Genomic DNA, 11,445 nt, shown 5'->3' with positions numbered 1-11,445 from the left:
TAAAAGCAGGAGATTTTAATTGCAAGGTTAGTTACGCAATTCACTTTAGGCTCAAACATTAAATTCAATTATATGCGAAGTATTACAATTTGTAACAAAATTAAATGTTCAACTTGTTCAATTTTAGCTTCTTAACAGAACAGTGATAGACCCCAGACTGTAACCTGCTGCTGGATTTGCTCAGTGGGATTAGGATACCATCACTAGGTTGAAACAGGAACTGCAGTGTCTAGTTTTCAAAGAGTACAACAATATCAGATGCTCTAATGAAACACACATATGAATGTCTACTTTTAATAGGTCTATATATACAATTCCTACACTTAATGCTGGAATTATACACATAATTATGCAACCATTCTATTCTCTTAAAGCGTGCCTTAGAAAATAAGGTAAGAAAAAATATTCATAATGTTTCACATCACAATAGAAGTCAGTACTTAAGTTCTTCAGTCTCTAATTTTGATTAAACCTTTCAGCAGATTTTTTTCTATCGCCGTCATGTAGCTCTCAGTTAGTAGTTGCCACCACATATCGAGTTCATCAGTGACCTGAAAAGTACAGAGATTAAAATACTATAATTTACAAAAAAATCTCAGAAGAATATTTAACAGAGCACAAATTGAAACTTTACAGTGGAATGAATTAAATGCCACAGTTTTAATTCCTGTATTTCATATTATTATGTATTATATGTACACGAGTGTTTTACTGGAAAATACACCACTCATATTTTTCATATTAGCTACATCTGGAACATGAAGAACCAAAACTGTGACATAAATCCCTATGTGTCTCCCTATGTGAGGAAATCTCATCTCATTATCTGTAGCCGCTTTATCCTGTTCTACAGGGTCGCAGGCAAGCTGGAGCCTATCCCAGCTGACTACGGGCAAAAGGCGGGGTACACCCTGGACAAGTCGCCAGGTCATCACAGGGCTGACACATAGACACAGACAACCATTCACACTCACACCTACGGTCAATTTAGAGTCACCAGTTAACCTAACCTGCATGTCTTTGGACTGTGGGGGAAACCGGAGCACCCGGAGGAAACACACGCGGACACGGGGAGAACATGCAAACTCCGCACAGAAAGGCCCTCGCCGGCCACGGGGCTCGAACCCGGACCTTCTTGCTGTGAGGCGACAGCGCTAACCACTACACCACCGTGCCACCCCCTGTGAGGAAATCGATGAATTGTTTTGATAAATTTGGGGACTTTTTGTTTGTGAATATTTCTATATAATAAACAGAAAATCACACATTGGATTGAAGATGTGAAGTTTATCTTCTCGTGTTGAAAAAACTCGCATTTTTTATACGAAATACATCACGGATCTTAAATAATATTGGCTGACTTTTTCGTGGTCTATCAGATATATTCCATTCAGCTAGCATGATATTGAATGAGTCGAAGATGAGTTCAATATCATGCTAGCTGAATGGAATATATCTGATAGACCACGAAAAAAAGTCCGACAATATTATTATTATTATTATACATACACATTCTTCATATCAGCATTCTCGCAGGCCAATGCTAGCTGACCCATGACTCGGTGCTGTTAGTGCGGCAGTCCAGTTACCTTCCAGCCGGTGTAGTGTTAGCGAAGGCCAATGCTGGTGCAATCAAACCGAATAATAATAATAATAATATTATTATTATTATTATTATTATTTTCCCTGTGTAATTTACTTTGTTACTTTTAAAATCAGTATTGACAGCTACACACAACAGCGCGACCTGGCACCCAAAATTCTCTCAAAATCTTCCGTTTTTAACAAAGCAAACCTGGCGACCATGTTTGTTTACAAATTATCACAGTCGCTCGCTAATGCAGAAGTTTTATGTCTCCGACATCTGACTTCATGTTGTCTTGACAACGTGCAATATTTTAACAATACTGCATACTCATTCTCCTTTAGGTAGAGTGACATAATACATGGAGGATAAGCGATATGATAACAATATTGCATGCTATCAATAGACCTGCTAGAAGGGAATAGAATACATGTTTTTATTTCATGGAAAAAGTGGCCTGTATGTATAATAATTCCTGATATTTCATTCCAGTGACATCACTCCCAGTGTTTTCCAGCTGACTAGACACACGTTGTCAAAATGGCGAGCCGGTACAAAATTAAAATTTTCTTGATTACAAATCCTCTAATATAGGCCGGGGCCTTTATTTCACTCAAGTGCATCTTGGTCCAGGCCATTATTGGAAGGAGGCCAGAATTAGAGGCAGGCCTCTATTTCTATTTGAGCAAAACAGACTACCAGTGGAATGAATAAAAACGAGATTTTGTGTCTATTTGAACCTATAAAATAGGTTCATTTATTGAAAAAGTACAGTTACCATAACGGTATACAGAACATTATCAACAAATACCAGTAATTCAGACATCCTTTCCAGCAGGGTTGAACTGTAAGGTACGCACTAGCGGTGTAATCCCCCCCCCCAAAAAAAACGCTTGCGTGCTGCAGTTTCTATGAAGAGTCGATCTATAGGCTTATACACAAAACAACGATAGAACTTTAACTTGAAATTGAACAATAGCCTTCCATGAACACAGGCTGATATTTGAACAACATATGTGAACTACACACGACAATAAACAATAAACTCTTTATAGCCTCGATTAGAATCTAGTGAACTTGCTCAGCACTACCGCACGCACGACTCTGACACACACTGTAGCGCAACGTGGGGTACACAGACTCGCTGAAAAACTCCTCGGGTATTTTTCTGAGTTTACCGAAAATCAGAGTAGAAGGAGCCACCCACCCTCTGTCTGGTTTGAAGCGGTTCTGTAGGACATTGAGCTTTACAGAGTCCGGTGCACATTTTAAGGCATCTGGTTGAAGTTTAACTATGTCTGATAAATCTGATGTCAGTGACAGCGGGCTGACTCGTGGCTCATTAGTAAAGCTATCTGATGGCTCATTTGTCAGCAAGGTGGAGCAACCATCTACTTCTGATCGTAAGGGACATGGGGAGATGTAGGTGTTCTTATATGAAATTCACTGGATGTATGGCTAGTTTCAAACTCAGAGGTCGATGAAGGCAATTCCCTCAAAGGACCTGAGCTCGCATCCAGCTGCAGCGTACTGCTGCTCGGTTGCGGAGGAGTGGAAGCTGCCGGTGCCGTGTTACTAGCTGATACTGGAGAGGACTGGCAAGCAGATGACACCCCTGGATCACTGCTTTTGGACTTTTTCGTAAAAGTCTGAAACAAGCTCGTTTGTTTCAGGGTTCGTTTACTCATTTTTGACTCGCTTCTCAATAAATTCTCGCACAAGCTCTGACTACTGACGATTGTCTGTCTCCGTTTCTCAAAACTGGAGAGAATCTCAGTGGTGCAAGAAAAGTATATCTGCATTGACCAATGAGCTTTCTTGGTCACGCACACCCCGCCCACTCCTGAAGCACACAAATGCGCCGGCACACACACGTCTCTCTCTCTCTCTCTCTCTCTGTCTCTCTTTCTCAAATTATGTTGCATTGCCAAAGCATTCAGGTAACAATTATAATTAAAAAAAAATATCCCTCTCCCCAAGGTACGCCTAGTGCGTACGGCCATACGCCTGGCGGCGCCACTGATCACAATTGTCTTTCAGATCGGAACGATTGTGTAAGGCCACTATGATCTCAGAAACATCGTTGGTTATAGCCCCGGCCTGTATTAGAGTCCGGCCATTATTTACCTCCTCCGACAGCGAGACCGGCCAATATTAGAGTCCCGGCCAGTAATGGAATACAGGCCAGTATTAGAGGATTTACTGTAACTTGCGGTTTTTTTTTTTTTTTTTTGTGGCTGTCCTTATAATATAAAAAAAACATTACAAGGTGGCGCAAAGATATGAAGTTTATCTTCTCATGTTGAAAAATATATCACTCGTTCCCTTCGCTCACTCATGATATATCCATTCACCACTTGAAGATACACTTCATATCTTTGCGTAACTGTGTAATATCTTCTATGTATTATGAGCTCTTACGACATTCCCATCAGAGCCTCTTCCATCTGATCTTAAATAGTATTTACCTTTTATTGACCAGCATCGAACAGCTTCTTCCTGCCTTCCATACCAGACATGGCCTCCACGTTCTTACGCCAGTCAGTCACCTCCTCTTTCTGTTATGACCAAAGAAATACCAAAAGAGGGACTCAGCTTTTAATTTAATTTAATTTTATTTATTATATTTTTAGAAGAAGAAACCTTTGTCACATGCACACTTCAAGCACAGTGAAATTCATCCTCTGCATTTAACCCATCTGAAGCAGTGAACACACGCACACACACCCAGAGCAGTGGGCAGCCCAGAGCGTCTGGGGAGCAGTCAGGGGTCAGGTACCTTGCTCAAGGGCACTTCAGCCCAAGGCCACCCCACATCAACCTAACTGCATGTCTTTGGATTGTGGGGGAAACCGGAGCACGCGGAGGAAACCCATGCAGACACGGGGAGAACATGCAAACTCCACACAGAAAGGCCCTCGCTGGCCACTGAGTTCGAACCCGGAACCTTCTTGCTGTGAAGTGACCGTGCTAACCACTACACCACTGTACCGCCCACATTAGTGGTTTTAGAGTTTTCTGTTTGCATCCTTTCTATGCGGTCACAATTTCTGTGAGAAATTGGGCTTCACATGGTTATTTTATACTGTTGTTCATTTTTTTAACATTTACGTATGGCCTTTCTTTTAAAATTGTACCACAGTGCTGTTGAGTTCTCGATTCTGATTGGTCAGAAGGTGCTGGTTCATGTTCTATAACAGCAGCTCTGACAGTAGAGTCGAATGTAATTCAAATCTCGGTTTTATAATAATGTGCGTGGTCTAATACTTTATCATTTCTATAATAACAATTAGGGCGGCACGGTGGTGTAGTGGTTAGCGCTGTCGCCTCACAGCAAGAAGGTCCTGGGTTCGAGCCCCGGGGCCGGCGAGGGCCTTTCTGTGTGGAGTTTGCATGTTCTCCCCGTGTCCGTGTGGGTTTCCTCCGGGTGCTCCGGTTTCCCCCACAGTCCAAAGACATGCAGGTTAAGTTAACTGGTGACTCTAAATTGACCATAGGTGTGAATGTGAGTGTGAATGGTTGTCTGTGTCTATGTGTCAGCCCTGTGATGACCTGGCGACTTGTCCAGGGTGTACCCCGCCTTTCGCCCGTAGTCAGCTGGGATAGGCTCCAGCTTGCCTGCGACCCTGTAGAAGGATAAAGCGGCTAGAGATAATGAGATGAGAATGAGATGAGATAATAACAATTAACTTTGCTGGCTTTAACTTTGGGGAAGCCATGGCCTAGAGGTTAGAGAACCAGCTTTGGGACCAAAAGGTTGGTGGTTTGATTCCCTGGACTAGCAAGAATGGGGCGGCACGGTGATGTAGTGGTTAGCGCTGTCGCCTCACAGCAAGAAGGTCCGGGTTCGAGCCCCGTGGCCGGTGAGGGCCTTTCTGTGTGGAGTTTGCATGTTCTCCCCGTGTCCGCGTGGGTTTCCTCCGGGTGCTCTGGTTTCCCCCACAGTTCAAAGACATGCAGGTTAGGTTAACTGGTGACTCTAAATTGACCGTAGGTGTGAATGTGAGTGTGAATGGTTGTCTGTGTCTATGTGTCAGCCCTGTGATGACCTGGCGACTTGTCCAGGGTGTACCCCGCCTTTCGCCCGTAGTCAGCTGGGATAGGCTCCAGTTTGCCTGCGACCCTGTAGAACAGGATAAAGCAGCTAGAGATAATGAGATGAGATGAGACTAGCAGGAATGGCTGAAGTGCTCTTGAGCAAGGCACCAGTGCCGGCTGCTGTGGGTATGTCAGGGTCTTGTTGTACATCTCGCTGGATAAGAGTGTCTGCTAAATGCCTGTAATGTAATGTTTGTTTTATTGACTTCAAGGGAGAGAAAAAGAGAGATTGTTGGGGAGTTGATTGTCATGTAAGTGATAACAGAAACTAATTTGATTTGAGATGTTCCACAATATTAAATGTAACTATTAACAGATAAAAAGTATGACATTGTCATTCATTAACAAATTTTAAAAGATGTCATCAGGGCAAATTGCTGTAGTACAAGTACAATAAAACACTTTTTCGGTTTTGTTTGTTCGGGATGTTACAAGAAAATTGTTGATTAATTTCCTATAACAGCACACCTTATTGTGCTTTATTCTTTATTTATGGCACTTCAGAAAGATGCTAGCTACCTTTATGTATTGTGTGCTGTGGTCATTTGGGCATTAGCACTGCCTTAGCCACATATTTTTACTGCCCTAGCCCAGTATTAACAGTGCCTTAGCATAGAATTATCACTGCATTAGCATATCTGCTATTTCCAGGACACTAAGTCATAGTTAAGGTCATGTGGTCACCAAAGGTTATTGAGTCAAATCAAAAATTCACTATCCAAATAATTTAACTGACAAAAAAACAATTTATTAAAACTAAACACATTCTAAGCCGAAAATCATTGCACTTACACTACCGTTCAAAAGTTTGGGGTCACCCAGACAATTTTGTGTTTTCCATGAAAAGTCACACTTTTATTTACCACCATAAGTTGTAAAATAAATAGAAAATATACAACCCTGATTCCAAAAAAGTTGGGACAAAGTACAAATTGTAAATAAAAACGGAATGCAATGATGTGGAAGTTTCAAAATTCCATATTTTATTCAGAATAGAACATAGATGACATATCAAATGTTTAAACTGAGAAAATGTATCATTTAAAGAGAAAACTTAGGTGATTTTAAATTTCATGACAACAACACATCTCAAAAAAGTTGGGACAAGGCCATGTTTACCGCTGTGAGACATCCCCTTTTCTCTTTACAACAGTCTGTAAACGTCTGGGGACTGAGGAGACAAGTTGCTCAAGTTTAGGGATAGGAATGTTAACCCATTCTTGTCTAATGTAGGATTCTAGTTGCTCAACTGTCTTAGGTCTTTTTTTGTAGTATCTTCCGTTTTATGATGCGCCAAATGTTTTCTGTGGGTGAAAGATCTGGACTGCAGGCTGGCCAGTTCAGTACCCGGACCCTTCTTCTACGCAGCCATGATGCTGTAATTGATGCAGTATGTGGTTTGGCATTGTCATGTTGGAAAATGCAAGATCTTCCCTGAAAGAGACGTCGTCTGGATGGGAGCATATGTTGCTCTAGAACCTGGATATACCTTTCAGCATTGATGGTGTCTTTCCAGGTGTGTAAGCTGCCCATGCCACACGCACTAATGCAACCCCATACCATCAGAGATGCAGGCTTCTGAACTGAGCGCTGATAACAACTTGGGTCGTCCTTCTCCTCTTTAGTCCGAATGACACGGCGTCCCTGATTTCCATAAAGAACTTCAAATTTTGATTCGTCTGACCACAGAACAGTTTTCCACTTTGCCACAGTCCATTTTAAATGAGCCTTGGCCCAGAGAAGACGTCTGCGCTTCTGGATCATGTTTAGATATGGCTTCTTCTTTGAACTATAGAGTTTTAGCTGGCAACGGCGGATGGCACGGTGAATTGTGTTCACAGATAATGTTCTCTGGAAATATTCCTGAGCCCATTTTGTGATTTCCAATACAGAAGCATGCCTGAATGTGATGCAGTGCCGTCTAAGGGCCCGAAGATCACGGGCACCCAGTACGGTTTTCCGGCCTTGACCCTTACGCACAGAGATTCTTCCAGATTCTCTGAATCTTTTGATGATATCATGCACTGTAGATGATATGTTCAAACTCTTTGCAATTTTACACTGTCGAACTCCTTTCTGATATTGCTCCACTATTTGCCGGCACAGAATTAGGGGGATTGGTGATCCTCTTCCCATCTTTACTTCTGAGAGCCGCTGCCACTCCAAGATGCTCTTTTTATACCCAGTCATGTTAATGACCTATTGCCAATTGACCTAATGAGTTGCAATTTGGTCCTTCAGCTGTTCCTTTTTTGTACCTTTAACTTTTCCAGCCTCTTATTGCCCCTGTCCCAACTTTTGTGAGATGTGTTGCTGTCATGAAATTTCAAATGAGCCAATATTTGGCATGAAATTTCAAAATGTCTCACTTTTGACATTTGATATGTTGTCTATGTTCTTTTGTGAATACAATATCAGTTTTTGAAATTTGTAAATTATTGCATTCCATTTTTATTTACAATTTGTACTTTGTCCCAACTTTTTTGGAATCGGGGTTGTAGTCAAGACATTTTTCTGGCCATTTTGAGCATTTAATCGACCCCACAAATGTGATGCTCCAGAAACTCAATCTGCTCAAAGGAAGGTCAGTTTTATAGCTTCTCTAAAGAGCTCAACTGTTTTCAGCTGTGCTAACATGATTGTACAAGGGTTTTCTAATCATCCATTAGCCTTCTGAGGCAATGAGCAAACACATTGTACCATTAGAACACTGGAGTGAGAGTTGCTGGAAATGGGCCTCTATACACCTATGGAGATATTGCACCAAAAACCAGACATTTGCAGCTAGAATAGTAATTTACCACATTAGCAATGTATAGAGTGGATTTCTGATTAGTTTAAAGTGATCATTGAAAAGAACAGTGCTTTTCTTTCAAAAATAAGGACATTTCAAAGTGACCCCAAACTTTTGAACAGTAGTGTACTTTATAATTCTCTGCTTGTTCCATACATAACTTATTGTGTGGAGGTCTGGGGAAATGCATGTAAAACAACCACAAACCCGAGCTTCATATTGCAGAAAAGAGCTATTAGGATCATACACAAAGTATGCTATAGTGAACCAACCAATCAATTGTTTATAAACTTGAATGCCCTTAAATTTTGTGATTTTGTGGATTACAGCTCAATTTATGCTTAAAATTAAAAAAAAAAAAATCCTTGACTGTATTCAGAGGTTCTTTCAAATCAGAGAGAGAGAGAGTCATTATGAATTGAGAGGAACTCATATGTTTGTTAAAACAAAGTTCAGAACAAATGTGAAACAGAGGTGTATATCTATAACAGGAGTTAATTTATAGAATGGTCTTGAAAATGAAATTAAACTGTGTAACACACTTAAAGGCTTTTAAAAAAGCATACAAACATAAGATTATCAGTAAATACAAAACCGAGATATGAAATATGTTTGGGAAAAAATGGTTTGATTTAAATTTGATCCAGCTACTTGATATGTAACGCTACAGAATACAAAAACGTCAAAATTAATATGTACATATGTTTTGGTGTTCATTTGAAAATGAAAGCTATAAAATTGTATTGAACAAAATGCAACAGATACTATTGTTACTATTATAATTTTATTTTGTTTTTTATTTTTTTTCCTTTTTGTTTCTTTCCTTAATTCCTTTGGCATAAAAAAAAGAAAAAGACAGTCTTTAATTTATGAAATGTGATAAGGGTAGACGCAATAAGCTTTTGCTTCAGTCTAATCCTTTTCGGTCTTTCTTGCTGATATGTATGTAACCAGTGTGTATGTTATTGAAAGTTGAAATTACCAAAATAAATAATCTCATCATCTCTAGCCGCTTTATCCTGTTCTACAGGGTCGCAGGCAAGCTGGAGCCTATCCCAGCTGACTACGGGCGAAAGGTGGGGTACACCCTGGACAAGTCGCCAGGTCATCACAGGGCTGACACATAGATGCAGACAACCATTCACACTCACATTCACACCTACGGTCAATTTAGAGTCACCAGTTAACCTAACCTGCATGTCTTTGGACTGTGGGGGAAACCGGAGCACCCGGAGGAAACCCACACGGACACGGGGAGAACATGCAAACTCCACACAGAAAGGCCCTCGCCGGCCACGGGGCTTGAACCCGGACCTTCTTGCTGTGAGGCGACAGCGCTAACCACTACACCACCGTGCCGCCATAAATAATTAAATCTAAAAAAAAAATCTAAATCTTTAATGAACTTAATTTCAGACATTATTGACAGAATGTATAATATCGCTATATTACATTACATTAATGGCATTTAGCAGACGCTCTTATCCAGTGCGACATAAAATGTACCCAGAGTTGCCTGGGGAGCAGTTGGGAGTTAGGTGCCTTGCTCAAAGGCACTTCAGCTATTCCTGCTGATCCAGGGACTCAAACCAGCGACCTTTTGGCCCCAAAGCTGCTTCTCTAACCTAATGGCCATGGCTTCTCCATATGCTCCAAATATTTGCCATATTGCAAATCCAGTCTCTGTCTAGTCCCTTTTATTATTACAGGCCTCTGGAGGCTCCCCCACCTAATTAGTCCTGGCACTGACTTATAACAGTCTTCTTTTGGTGTGGAGGAAATATTGGACTGACACAACATGAGGATGAAACACAAGACCCTGGGATCATGGTGTTGAATGAGCAGTGCTTCCACCCTGCATTAGCTCTGCTTTATCCCTTCATTAGCCCTACATTATCCCTGTATTAGTACTTCTTCGGTGCTGCAGTCCCAGTCCAACGCTGATGCTGTTTTGGCAGACTCAGCCTGGAGCTCTTAGTGATAGACATGAGAGATAAATGGTCTTACCTTCTCCTCCTCCTTCTTCACTGTTTTCAGATTGGCTTTGAAGTCGAAGGACTCTTTGTGTTTGGAACCCAGGAGGACACTGAGCATAGCCTCGGCTGAGATCCTCACTCTCTTCAGCACAGGCCTCTTCATCTTGCTCTTCATCTCAGTGATCTTCTGGGTCATTTCCTGTATCTGTCCCAGGAAACACCTCCATTTTGAACTCATTATTTTTATTTTAAATTACAAAGGCATTATTACAGCAGACTGATGGTTGGAGCTATCAGAGGGTGCTCTTCCTGTCATCTCTGTCACTACAGAATTGAGACTACCATCCTGCGACATGCTGAATTTGGACCAGTTTTGTCAGCTGGCAATTCTATTACTGTATTAGGAAAACTGCCTAAATATCTAATTTCTCTTTTCCCAAAACAAAGAACTATGCTCAGTTGAGTACGAGGAATAAAATGGTCTAAAACACCAGTATTGAACTACCATCATTAATTCATCATACCTCTTTGTCATTTTTGGACACCTTAACTGCAATGTCATAGCGCTCCTCATCAATGACATCAATCTTCTGATGGAGCTCTCTGCAAAGATCCTGAAGCAAAAGGGAAAAATAACAAACAAATATGGGTGTTAAGGGGGGAAATGCATTAAAATGAGACAATATATTGTAGTGCTTTAAGATGGCTGTAACGTTACCTGCAGTTCCTGGACAGACAGACCTGAGAGCTTCAGTGGCGGAACCCTCTCACTCAGTGTGACCTCTCTCTCTTTCTTCCTTTCTTCCTTCTCTACTTTGAGCATCTCCTGGGCTGTGTTTAGCATCTTAATCTATAAGGAAACAGACTCAGTAAAACCTACCAAGTATAAACTGACTGCCTATGTTAATATTTATTCTCACCTTCAACCCAAGCCGACGTCCTGAGGAAATCTTGGACTTTCTCTGAAGGATTCATAAAACACAAATTCAACA

The 11,445-nt window shown here is 41.2% G+C and overlaps 1 protein-coding gene across 1 annotated transcript; it reads right to left on the bottom strand.

Moving 5' to 3' along the window:
* Positions 1–11,445, bottom strand: LOC132890864 (troponin I, slow skeletal muscle-like). Its single transcript, XM_060928163.1, has 6 exons — positions 11,374–11,445; positions 11,172–11,303; positions 10,978–11,067; positions 10,485–10,658; positions 4,054–4,143; positions 1–551 (listed from the first exon to the last, which is right to left on the bottom strand). Exons 2-5 carry the CDS (start codon positions 11,295–11,297, stop codon positions 4,057–4,059), a joined length of 477 nt encoding a protein of 158 aa, XP_060784146.1. The 5' UTR covers positions 11,298–11,303; positions 11,374–11,445; the 3' UTR covers positions 1–551; positions 4,054–4,056.

Source organism: Neoarius graeffei, chromosome 8 (assembly GCF_027579695.1).
Source record: "Neoarius graeffei isolate fNeoGra1 chromosome 8, fNeoGra1.pri, whole genome shotgun sequence".
In the NCBI taxonomy this organism is placed as follows: Eukaryota; Metazoa; Chordata; class Actinopteri; order Siluriformes; family Ariidae; genus Neoarius; species Neoarius graeffei.
The sequence above is the reverse complement of the archived record's forward strand: the minus strand, read 5'-3'. Positions and strand labels throughout refer to the sequence as shown.